The 13,004-nt window shown below is 38.3% G+C and overlaps 1 protein-coding gene across 6 annotated transcripts in view; it reads right to left on the bottom strand.

Annotated features, from left to right (window-relative positions):
• The window catches only part of PRKAG2 (protein kinase AMP-activated non-catalytic subunit gamma 2), a 216,322-nt gene that overhangs the window by 4,971 nt on the left and 198,347 nt on the right, over positions 1–13,004 (bottom strand). For all 6 annotated transcript variants that reach the window (XM_062568789.1, XM_062568790.1, XM_062568791.1 and 3 more), the window contains 6 exons: positions 11,969–12,014; positions 10,739–10,793; positions 8,747–8,873; positions 7,803–7,968; positions 7,455–7,492; positions 3,326–3,472 (listed from right to left, as the gene is read on the bottom strand). In XM_062568789.1, coding sequence (XP_062424773.1) covers positions 3,326–3,472; positions 7,455–7,492; positions 7,803–7,968; positions 8,747–8,873; positions 10,739–10,793; positions 11,969–12,014 — 579 coding nt within the window. The remainder of the gene's footprint in view (positions 1–3,325; positions 3,473–7,454; positions 7,493–7,802; positions 7,969–8,746; positions 8,874–10,738; positions 10,794–11,968; positions 12,015–13,004) is intronic.

Genomic DNA, 13,004 nt, shown 5'->3' on the forward strand with positions numbered 1-13,004 from the left:
TTGGAAAGCGCTGGCATTCTCCAGAAAGCTGACTTTACAGGTGAAGCAACAGTACAGCCTCAATACCTTGTCATCAAAGTTTCAGAAGCCTAGGAAATCTAATTTATCAAGTATTGTTAAGGGAAAAGAAATTTGTTCTTCATCTTCACCACAGCAGGGAAGCAGAAGCTGTCCTGATTCTAACAGTTATATTCATTTATGGCCTAAGTCAACCACTTCATCACCAGTCAGATACAAGAAAGGAGCTCTGAAGTATTTGAACAGTCATACCCACCTCACAGAATGGGGGGAAAAAGGGAGGATTTTGTTTTTACATTTGTCTTTTTGATAAAACTCTGTTAGTGATGATTTAGACAGGGTTATTAGCTTCTGTACATTACCCATATTTAATCATTTTTTCTTCTCTCAGAATTTAAGAAAAATGGAGTTTGTTTCATTTCCAGTATGATCATCTGGCAGCTGAAAACAGCATTGATTACTGCCTTACTTGTAATTTTCTCAAATTTTCCCATTTTTATATATAAACTCATTATGCTTAGATTGCACTAGAGTGTAGGAGTTGTTTTTAAAACCAAAATATTTAAAGCCTCTGATTACATTAATAAAAATTAATCACCTATGTATTTTATCATTGCTGATATACATATTTCAAGTTTCTAGTAAATGCTCAAGCAGATACTGAAAGGTAGAAATAAAAATTGTCTAATGGAGGTTTCTAAGGAGATACAATAAAGCGCAGATTTTATTCAAATTCAGTACATCCACAGTTAGGGCCCAAAGATGAAAAAAATTCTATTTGCAGGGGTTGAAGGATCTAAATGGAGTTGATCACAACTCAAGAAGTGAAACTGGTACTACTGATTTTCTCCTGCAAAGGGTCATACAGGGAACAAGATCTACTTACTCATTCTCCCCCCTTGTATAATATAGTTCCCAGTACTAGAGCAGACAGAGTGTAAACAGCACCAAAATAATTGGAGGAGGGAAAAAAAAAAAAAAAAAAACCACTCAAACCCCATAGATAAATCATTTACAAGAGCAGTCAGTACATGCTTCTTCACAGAAATTAGGTTTTTTTGCCCCAATTTCAAAGCATTTGTATGAGAACAGTGCAGTATTCCACATGCATTAACTAACTGCACCCCTTAGATTTCCTGAATAATAGGCCACATCAACCTAACTATAAGCTGGATTTTAAAGAATTGTTTGGTTGCCTGCAAAAATTTATGACAAAACTGGAAAAGTTTTGACTTCTTCAAAAAGCATTGTGTTCAGTTCAAGTCACAAGATGCAAAAATAACTAATTATGGATGTACAATATCATAATATTTGGAATATCCCTGTAAATATCCTGTTAAGGACAGTAGGAAGGGCTTCTTCAAATACATCAGCAGCAAGAGGAGGACTAGGGAAAATGTGGGCCCGCTACTGAATGGGGCAGGGGCCCTGGTGACAAGGGATACAGAGAAGGCAGAATTACTGAATGCCTTCTGTGCTTCAGTCTTCACTGCTAAGGGCAGCCCCCAGGAATCGTGCAGCCTGGACATGATGGAGAAAGCCTGGAGAAGGGAAAACTTTCCTTTGGTTGAGGAGGAAACGATTAGAGACCTGGGTAGGCTAGGCATCCATAAATCCATGGGCACGGATGGGATGCACCCATGGGTCCTGAGGGAGCTGGTGGATGTTGTTGCCAGGCCGCTCTCCATCATCTTTGAAAGGTCCTGGAGAACTGGAGAGGTGCCTGAGGACTGGAAGAAAGCCAGTGTCACTCCAGTCTTCAAAAAGGGCAAGAAGGAGGACCCAGGCAACTATAGGCCAGTCAGCCTCACCTCCATCCCTGGAAAGGTGATGGAACAGCTCATTCTGGAGGTCATCTCCAGACATATGGAGGAGAAGAAGGTGATCAGGAGTAGCCAGCATGGATTCCACAAGGGGAAATCCTGCTTAACCAACCTCATAGCCTTCTCTGATGGAATGACTGGCTGGGTAGATGAGGGGAGAGCAGTGGACATTGTGCACCTTGACTTCAGCAAGGCTTTTGACACTGTCTCCCATAACATCCTCCTAGAGAAGCTCAGGAAGTGTAGGTTAGACGAGTTGACAGTGAGGTGGATTGAGAACTGGCTGAAAGGCAGAGCTCGGAGGGTCATCATCAGTGGTGTGGAGTCTAGCTGGAGGCCTGTGGCTAGTGGTGTCCCCCAGTGCTCAGTATTGGGTCCCATCCTGTTCAACTTCTTCATCAATAACCTGGATGAGGAGGCAGAGTGCCTTCTCAGTAAGTTTGTTGATGATACCAAGCTGGGAGGAGTGGCTGATACACCTGAGGGCTGTGCTGCCATTCAGAGAGACCTGGACAGGCTGGAGAGCTGGGCAGAGAGGAACCTCCTGAGGTTCAACAAGGGCAAGTGCAGAGGCCTGCACCTAGGGAGAAATAACCCCAGGCACCAGTACAAGCTGGGGGCCAACCTGCTGGAGAGCAGCTCTGCAGAGAAGAACCTGGGAGTGCTGGCGAATGACAAGTTGACCATGAGCCAGCAATGTGCCCTTGTGGCCAAGGCGGCCAATGGTCTCCTGGGGTGCATTAGGAAGACTGCTGCCAGCAGGTCAAGGAAGGTGACCCTGCCCCTCTACTCAGCCCTAGGGAGGCCTCATCTCGAGTACTGTGTCCAGTTCTGGGCTCCCCAGTACAAGAGAGACATGGAAATACTGGAGAGAGTCCAGTGCAGGGCTATGAAGATGATCAGAGGGCTGGAGCATCTGCCCTACGAGGAACGGCTGTGAGAGCTGGGCCTCTTCAGCCTGGGGAAGAGAGACTGAGGGGGGATCTTACCAATGTGTACAAGTACCTGAAGGGAGGGCATCAGGGGGACAGGGACAAACTCTTTTCAGTTGTCTCAGGTGACAGGACAAGAGGCAATGGGCAAAAATTGAAGCACAGGAAGTTCTGCCTGAACGTGAAGGGGGAATTTCTTCCCTGTGAGAGTGACGGAGCACTGGCCCAGGTTGCCCAGAGAGGCTGTGGAGTCTCCTTCTCTGGAGATCTCGAGGCCCACCTGGATGCAGCCCTGTCTAACGTGCTCTAGGTGACCCTGCTGAGCAGGGAGGTTGGACTAGATGATCTCCCTTCCAACCTTACTGATTCTGTGATTCTATGAAATATACATGATCTAAGACTAAACCAAACCAATACTGACATATATAGGTAAGAAAAGCATTTGCCTCAAGTAACCAAAATGACTTTGAAAAGATGCATTTGTATTATTGATTTGTTTGGTCATACAGTTTCTAACCTAAAGTGAAGTGAAAAAATAAAAAGCAAACTTACCTCAGCCTTTACTATTCTATCCACAATGGTCTCCAGTGTTTCCAGCATACTACACTTTACAACACCTTCAAAATACTGAGAACGGTGTTGCAGGGCTTGTGTCACGGTGATATCTAGGTTATTATACGTTTTTTCAGCAGCAAGATTCTGAAAAACGGGGCACATAACACATCTCAGTACTTATTATCAATCAATCAATCAATCAATCAGGTAAATATTTTGGCATCAAGTAGACACATTTCTGGTATAAGCTGAGTCTACAACAAGTCACACAAAGAAAGCAAATGGTTTTCAGTTTCAGTTTTTAGGAACAGTCAAGCATGCAATTATATTAAATACCATATGACAGACTGAATTAATTAATAATATAATTTGGCAATATGCATTAGGCCAATGAAAGTCTTCTTACTTTGCCATCCAGTATTTGGCTTGATGTCACTCATCCCCTTCCTTTGCGCAAGGTGTAGAGAATATAAAGATCTAGTTCTACAGATTTTAGAAGCTTTAACAAAATACAGCTTTAATATTTTTTTTTTTGTTTTTCACAGGATAGGGGAGGATACCCACTGCTCTGAACATGACCCATAAGGAAGGTCTTAGTGGAAATCTAAGTGGAGGTTTCCTTCACCTTTCTTATTTCTGAGATCACACTCCCTCTCCTGGACTGTGCTGGCACTGCTATTTGACACCAGAACGTTTAAGTTGAAAATTATATGCTAACAACGACAAAACCCACCATCCATCACCACCACTTATGGTGAGAAGATCTGCAGAATTCAAGAGCTAACCTCCAAGGTTTTTATTGTAAGAACAAGAGCATGCTTGTAGTAAGAGGACTCCAGACCAGCAAAGGCTCTCCTTGAAGGAGAGATGCAAAGAGAATGCATGTTCTCTCTTAACTGAGCAGGAAGATATTAATGAAATGTGCAAATGAAGACAACACTAGTGTTATCATCAGAACAGATCAGATTATTGCACATAAAGCAGATCACCTTGAGGACTTGAATAGTGTTAACTGGATGCAATATTATTAAAAATAATATGGTCATGTACCTACAAGCTAATAAGATTTTTTGTTCTATCAGAAGAGAGCAATCTGATCTGACAGAGGAGGAAAGAAAACCTAGATGCATTAGTCATTCTATCAGAGGACAATTATCAACAATCATCTGCAGCCAGAAAGAGACAAACATTATCCTGCGTTACCAGAAGACATGAGACAACATAAATATCAACACAGAAAACATTTTAAAGAAAGCCATCACTTCAAAAACTATACACAACTGTGGCTGCATGTGTTCCAAAAAAAGAAATTCTAAGTAGAAAGATATAAAAATAAGAGTGTCGCTCAGGAAAACAGGCTAAAAGGTCATGCAAGAGGAGACAGGAATACAATTATTCAAATAAAGAAGTGCTATCCAAGATACTTGGTATCAGCACAGAAGCAATTACAGATATATTGGCTGCAAATAAATTCAAAGCTGCCTAAACTTCAGCCGTAATCTAGTAAAAAGGTTTGGCTTTCTCTATTTTTGACTAGTTGTTCTACTGCTTCCATGAGCTATTTTTGAGCCAGGGCCCAAATTCTGTATAAAATTAACAAATTGCCTGCAAAAATTATATTCTGTCTGAAAGGGTCTTTCACAGACATCAGCTCAAGTCTTATATTCTTAGTGCAGATTACTACTCACAAACATTATAAAAAGGGACATTTTGTTGGCTTTACATAATTTAAAATTTTGATTTTGTTTAGATTCAGAGCAACTCAAAAGATTTATGCATACTGGATTTCTAGTGAAATCAAGATTTAAGTCAGAAATGACAAGTTACAAATATATTCTTTTAAACCTAAGACTACAGAGAAGTCTTCTTAACAGACTATAGCGACGTTTTGATAGTGTTGGCACATCTTGGCCTATTAGCTTTGTTCAGTGAAGCATTAAAGGAAGAACAAAGGCAGACCTTTTCCTTGTCCAGTGTTTTCATTTATGTGGAATTGATTTTTAGCTAGAATTTATTGTGAATGGTGAAGTTCTTGGACTGGTTAAACAATTACACTAAAATGTGACAAGACAGTTTTGAGATGATCAAAGGTACAAGTAGCTTAGTTCAGGCCAAATTCTTAATGATAGACATCAGAACACAAAGCCCTTTAAAATCTAAGTCACCTACACACATCTACTGTAACATAAAGCTATTTCTATTTCTGTACCATCACACCATCTCTATTCCTCTCCCAATAACTGTAAAATTGATTCACAGAACTCAAAAAGAAAAAAAAATCTATTAACTTAGCTAATTGTATTTACAGACGGTTTAAAACACTGATTAAACTATGTGACTGATAAGTTTAGTTAAAAGTCAAAAATCACCAATTGAATCTTCAAAATACTGTGGTCGTTGAAAGCTCAGCTTACACTTTTTAAGCAAAAAATAAATCTAAAGATAGGTTGAAGCAACTTGGTGAAAGACTGGAAACATCACAGGTTATAGCTGATTATTTGATTTTAAAATCAGGCAATTTAAAGATATGCAACAACTTATTTGCTGCAAATGCTATTTCCTGTTCTCAGAAATATATTCAAGAGCACATCCACATACAAAAGATGGTCAAGAGAGCATACAGAATAAAATAATCTCCCCAACTCCCTCTGTTGGTTAATCAGCAAACTACTGTATATGAGGAAAGACTTAGGAAAAATTCTGGACAAACGATTAATAGATGCCCTAATTCTTTCCCATGTAACCAGCGGCAGTGAACAACTACATCCTTAAGCTTTTGTGTTTTTTTTTCCTCAATCCCAACACACAATTTTTCCAATCAAAAGATTCAGCATCTCTAAAAATTATAGAGCTTTGATTATCTCATTACTTAGATTTGCATTTCTCATTTCTTTTTGGTAGTGTCACTTTAATGTTATCTAAGAAATCTCTTCCTCTTGGTGTCTTTCGTAGGAATAAGAAATACAGGAAGTGTGTCCTGTATCAAAGACTACTGAAGTTGCAAAATTAAATTGAAACACTGAACCCATCAACCGTGAACTTTCATGGTTTTGGATATGTTAGAAAACTCCTGCTGTTACAGCTTCTAGCTATTCCTTGGCCAAACTTTATGGCAGAACAGTATCTTCCACGGAGTTAGAGATAGTCTAGAAGAACAAAAGGAGAGAAGTCTAGAACTTAAGACAGGCAGAAACACCAACATTTTGAAACATTTGATATTAGGGGCACTGGTTCTAATCAGAAGTATATACAGCTGGAACTATTTTTTTCCATTTGGGACCATCCTCCATATTTCTGAGAGCATACTGTGCAGAGTTTCAGACATCTGGATTGTTCATTATCACTAGCGGGCTGATGGAACAAGTGAGAGGAGAGGAGAAATCAGATTTTCAAGTTTCTAAACATACAAGAACAGAGCCCTGGCTCTCTATGTTGGCAAATTATGGCATCAATCCAACTACACTGTTTTCACTCCTGAGGAAAAAACAGGATACTAACCTAAATGAGATCTAAACCAGAAGGAATACAGATGCACTACTCTGGATCCAGTGACCCACGCAAAAGAATGCACCAAGTAATTTTAATTCACTGGAAAGGTCAAGACTGCAGGAGGAAATCTGCATTCACTCCTTGAAAACAGACTGTGGAATGGCAACAGCTGGAAAAAGTAGGCCCAATCTCAGGAAGAGACACAAATATAAAAAGCCTATGCCCTCTTTTGTAATGGTAAAACCAGATCTAGCTTTGGGTCATGTCCAGAGCACTAGATGTCTGTAAAAGTAGTATTACTAAGAATGGCTTAGAAGCTCCCTTTTTATTTATTAAGTTTTAATTTACAGAATCAGTAAGGTTGGAAGGGACCTCTGGAGATCACCCAACCTCTCAAAGATTTCCTGGTGCTGGTTCCACTGGGGCTTGAACCCAGGACCTTCAGCGTGTAAAGCATATGTGATAACCACTACACTCTCTCTCAACCGCCAATTCATTTATTTATTTTTTTTAATTCAGTTCTGTTTTATTCAGTTCATTAATTAAAGGCTAAGGAATGAAACAGCTGAAACAGATATAAATGGACATTTTAAAATACTACATATCAAATATTCTACAGAATTTAAAATATACTTACTATTACATCAAATTTGGAATAAATATCTACAACTTTTCCTAAAAAGGAAAACATACATTAGCACAGTGTTTAAAACACAAAGTTATTTTTCCTGCATGCTACAATCATTCGTTATCTTATAGCTACACGGAGTCAAACAGATCAAGAAGGCAAGAACAAAAAATAAACTATAATGGAGTTCTTCCAGGCCCATGAACCTGGATCTTACATAAATATTTCTTTATATTTCTTCTCTTTTTTCCTGATGGGCTAATAATAATAATAAATAATAGAAGATTATCTCTCAAATCAGTGTTTTACCACTATTTATCTTACCACACTCTTGTATACAGAGGACTTAACATATACCTGACTCATCCACAACAGGTAATGCTGATATCCTTCTCTCTACAAATATATTCAAGGCTTTAATGATAGGAGTGTCTGGATGTATGAAGGCAATGTTGTGGTAAGTTCCTATCCCAAGTTCATCCAAATTCTTCTTCATAAAGGCAGGCTTTGGCATCTCTGACATCTAGGAAGGTCAGAATGAATGTATTTACAGGGCAGTCTTCTGCAAGATACATTACAGCTAGCATAAATAACTACAGATAGTTATTTATGAGGAAATCAGTATTCACATATCCACCTACAGAATCCAAACAATTGTGACAAGTTGCTACAGTAATCTGCTGCTCAATCAATGTTAAACCAAACAAGCTCCAACCTAGAAGCATTACTTCTGTTCAAAGAAGTTCTAAATTAAGACCATATAACTCTCAATTTTTACTTAGAAGCTTATTTTTGTAGTAAAACACTAAAAGCTTTTGATGCTAAGCTGTGTTGTTACTTCCACTGACACTGAAAAGAAAGCAAAAGATACCATATGCTGCATGCTTATTTCAAATTTATATTGCTTTGTTTTGCCTCCTATCAATTCCTGCGACTAACATGCTACAGTGAGTTATGATAATTTTCATACTCCCTTTTCACCTGCACTTTAGCTACAACAATCACATCTTGAGACACAAGTTTCTGGCACTGTGTGGTTCTTTGAGAAAGGACAGCAAAATACTCAAATAGCACAAACATTTGTGGTGGCTATTTAGCTACATAACTAGAACAAAATATAAGTATAGTTCCTATACCAACCTTACTTTCTCTGTTATCAAGAAAAAGATACACATAGATACACACGGAAGTGCTCAACTATGGAAGTTACCAACAAGTTTCTACACTAATCCTTAAATTACTTAATGTTATAGATTTGTACTAAAAACCCATTAAGCAAAAGTATATCTTTAAATACTTACAAAAAGCTGGAGAAACTTGAGAATTCTTTTATGCGTAAGTATATAAAGTGCATTCCCACTGACAGGATCTATAACTGGCAATCTGTGGATTTTGTTTTTGATCAATGAATATACAGCATCAAAAAGGCTGAGGAGAAAACATTAAATGTTTAATGAATTCTGGCTGACAATGAGCAATGTCAAATAGTATGTACACACACACACTTAAAAACACATATAAAACACTCAATGAGTAATTATTTGTAGGGCTTTTTGCATTTTGTGAACAAACCTGTAACACTATACTCATGAACACTTAATATGGTAGAAAGGAAAGTAGAAACGTTCCTTCACAAGTCTAAATTCCCCCCACCTCCGCGCCAGTGACTGTTATGTTGACAGAACCCCTTCACCCCGAAAGGATAGTTCTGTCGGAGACAAAACCAGTGAAAAACAGTTCTCCTGAATTTATTTAATGCATCTGAACATACCGCTGGGGGAGCTGGGGGGGGGGGGGGTTGGGAAGGGAAGAGGCAGAGCTCAATCCCTCATTGCAGTTCCTTCTGTAATACTTTCCTTTTATTTTGTTTTGTTTTAAACAAACGTGCACATACGCAATTAGGCCAGAACAACTATCTAATTATTCTACTATGTTACCATTGGGGAATTTGAGAGAATTTATTTTCAAGAGATCTGAAATATTCCTCCAAACACTGCAGACAATGATGCAGCAATAGTCCAACCTATATAATGCTATTCTTCTCGCAAGTACCACTGGTTTTTTTCTTTGTCTTACTAAGACTGATAAAAACAAAAGATCACCATTTATGCTAAATTAGTATGTTATAAAGTTCATAAGAACTTTGATAAATGCCTATTTGCTGGCTTAGGCATCTAACGCCGCCCAATATGCTTTGCGTTACAGATACATTGCAGGCATCAGCTATCCCCATCTGATACACGTGGAGCCAGAATTCCCGACGCTGCCCTGCACATTCCACTCCTGGAGCAAACACTCAGCAGTTAAGTGTTGCAGTCCAACTGCCACAGAGCCCACTTCTCTTTCCGGATCAGGTCTTAAGTTGACTTGAAGTATCTTTTTGTGTATGTCCTACTACATCTTATTTTTTTCCACTGTTTCTTCTGCTGCACCTTTGACTGAAAGTAATTATGTTATTTTGTTCTCTGACAGCATGCTTTGTGACCAGTTACAACTTTAGCACATTCCTACTCAGGATACAGTAAGACATTACTTTGTGTAATCACTAGTGTTCCCTGTAGCAGTTTCCTTCCACAGGATATAAGCAGTCCCAGTGCAGAAACTGAAGGAAAGCATCACAAATTGACTTCAATACTACTAAACTGCAGAACAGGAGAACGGTAAAGTCATCCACTAAAACTATCTCTTAAGTTACTTTTAGTAACTAAGGTATAATTGCACTTTAAAAACTATTGTTTGGAAAGAATTTGAAATGAAAAGATACCTACCGAATTAAGGACAGTCATTTATATTTTTACTGAACACAACTTAGCAGAGCAAAACAAAAAGCCTGGCTATTATCTTTCCCGCAGTAAAAGGAAATGACTCGTGTTGGAAGTACAGTAAGTTTTCAATTACTATGACTGACTGAAAGCAAGACAGCTGAAAGGCTCTTTACAGATTTTACTCTTCATGGAACATACACGATGAGCATACTTCGAAGGGTCATCACGCTGCCTTTTTCTGCGTATTTTTGGACAATTCATTTTGATTCAGTTGGCATATGTCTAATTTGTTTACCTGAACAAATAGACTGATAAAAGACAAAAAGCAAAGTAAAAGCTGTCTTTCTTGGGCAATTAAAAAAAAAATCTTCACACACATAACACATCCACAGCTTCCTGATTATATTAAAAGACGTTTGATTGTTATCATACTCTGATTCACAACAGAAATTGTTTCTTTTTTCATAAAGCAGTCTTAAATTCAGTGTTGAGATGGAAAATTAAGCAGAATGAAAAGCAAAATCCTACCTTGCATCTGGGGAGATGTTCACTAAAGGTTTAAATGTCTCTTGTAAATAAAGCTCTGCGTACAGAAAATTAATACTCCATTACTATTTTATATGAAAGCATTACCATTTTTATGTATTCCTTACTACAAAATTAATGGGATGAAAGACAAATAAATTATTTTAGATAGTCTACCAGCTTATGCATGCTCCTTATATTAAAGATATATTAAGACAATCAAATGGTTTTAAAACAAGCATTCAAGTGAGTAAAGGGAAATACTACCACCAGAGGTCAGTACAACAACAGAAACAATCTTGCTTTACCATTTCCCTCTTTTCTGAAAGTCTGCTACATTACCTGTACAGAAATACTCTATGACAGTTTGTGTGGTAGATGGTCAGTGTCTCCCTAAAACTTACTCCAGTTTTTGTGGTAGATGGTCAGTGTCTCCCTAAAACTTACTTCCTAAATTCTGCACTTCACACCCAACCATATTTATGGATTTCTATTCACACTCCGCAACTCAGGCACGACTTGCTGCTGACCTGTCAGTTCATTCAGTAAATAAGCTCACCCATTCGAATATTCTTGCATCCTGGCTCATATATACTCCCATTGTGGCTGTATGTATCAACTCTACAGTCATTAAAAAAAGAACCCTTACTCCATTCCCCACCTCCCTTAAAAAAAAAAAAAAAAAAAAAAAAAAAAAAAAGAAAAAGAAAAAAACACAAGAGCAACCAAAATAGCCACAGAGATGGAAGAGCTTATGAAGAGTATATAGGAGTTCTATAGACTGGAAAGTGCGAAGAGAAAGGATCAAAGGAAGTGGTCAGGTTTGTGTGCTCTCCCCGAACACCAGCTGTAATGTCTCAGAAAGGATATTGGGCCAGACAGACCATTGGTCTAACCCAGTTCTTATAGTTCTTCTGAACAACAAGACAATTAAATTTCAGTTGTCACTCAGAATCAGCTTTCTTAAAGGGGAGGAAAAAAACAAAAAGTGAGATGGCACTTACCATGCAAGAGTGGTGAAACAGTATATAGTACATATCACCCTAGTTCACATTTTGTTTCTAGTGGAAAAATTAACAGCAGGAGCAAGCAGACAAACTCTTACTATTCTTATTTTCATTAAAAAGTATGTAGAGAGCGATGAGCTAATAAGTCTGTGATTAAACAAAAATCTACTATACCAAAAAAGATTGGGAAATTTTCAATTAGCAATCAAGTAATAAGTATTCTTACCCCTCCAGGTTTCTATTTTGTGCTCCTCCAGTTCATAGATCTGAACCTGCAAAAGATATATGGAAAGTTTGTAACTCAAAGTATTGATTTCAAACTCCAAATTATTAACAGCATCATTTAGATCTGAATAATTTCCTTACATTTTATTGCAGGCAAGATATAGAGTAAGAATTCCAGGTAACTAATTGCCCAGTCAAAAAGAACATTTCCTGGCAATATCAAGAGGCAAGGGGTAATCCTGCTCCATGTAGTGTAGCATACTGGACCAGCCATCTCAAGGGACGGGAAAGATTTTCACCTATCTTTATGCATCTAGAAGTTAGGTTTGCAGTCTAAATCTTTTCTAGACTCAAAGGCATCCCCTCAGGTACTTTATCCCTCTTAAAATAAACATGCCAGAGTAAGCTGTCCAATGATTCCTACCACAAACTGGTGAAGAACTTACCCTGAACACTTGACTTGTTAATACTAAAAGAGATGAATTTTACTGTTGCTGGATTACACACAAGCAAAAGCACTGGTTTAAAACTCAGTTCCATCAGCCTTCAAGAAGAACTGCTATTATATAAACATATTTTTTTTCTTCTTAAGTTTAACCTTTTACTGAGGTTAAATTCTTCAAATGTTTTTGGATACTGCATCTAAGCCAGGCAGGCTCTCAGTGTTTCTCCTGTGCCAGCAGTGATGCTAACCTGTATTGAGCTGGTTAAAGGAAGCAAACAGGCCAAAAAATAAGGCTACTTTCTGACAGTTCAGCTCCCCTAACTGACTCACAGAAAAGACAAACAAATGCTACTGGACAAAGGATGTGGAAAATCTGCACCTTTTGACAGCAGCTAACCCTTAGCCCAGCTCAGCTATAACATCATATCACCCTTAAAAAGTTTTTTTAAGGTACTTGCAGATAAGACAAGGGAGGGCAGTTTAGTCTATTCAAATGATCAAACGAGTCTGTTGTTGGGGGGGGGAATTGTGATTTGAAAAGAACAAGGAAGTGATATAAGCAAGCAAGAGCATTTCATTAACAAACTGCCAA

Source organism: Rhea pennata, chromosome 2 (genome assembly GCF_028389875.1).
Source record: "Rhea pennata isolate bPtePen1 chromosome 2, bPtePen1.pri, whole genome shotgun sequence".
Classification (NCBI taxonomy): domain Eukaryota; kingdom Metazoa; phylum Chordata; class Aves; order Rheiformes; family Rheidae; genus Rhea; species Rhea pennata.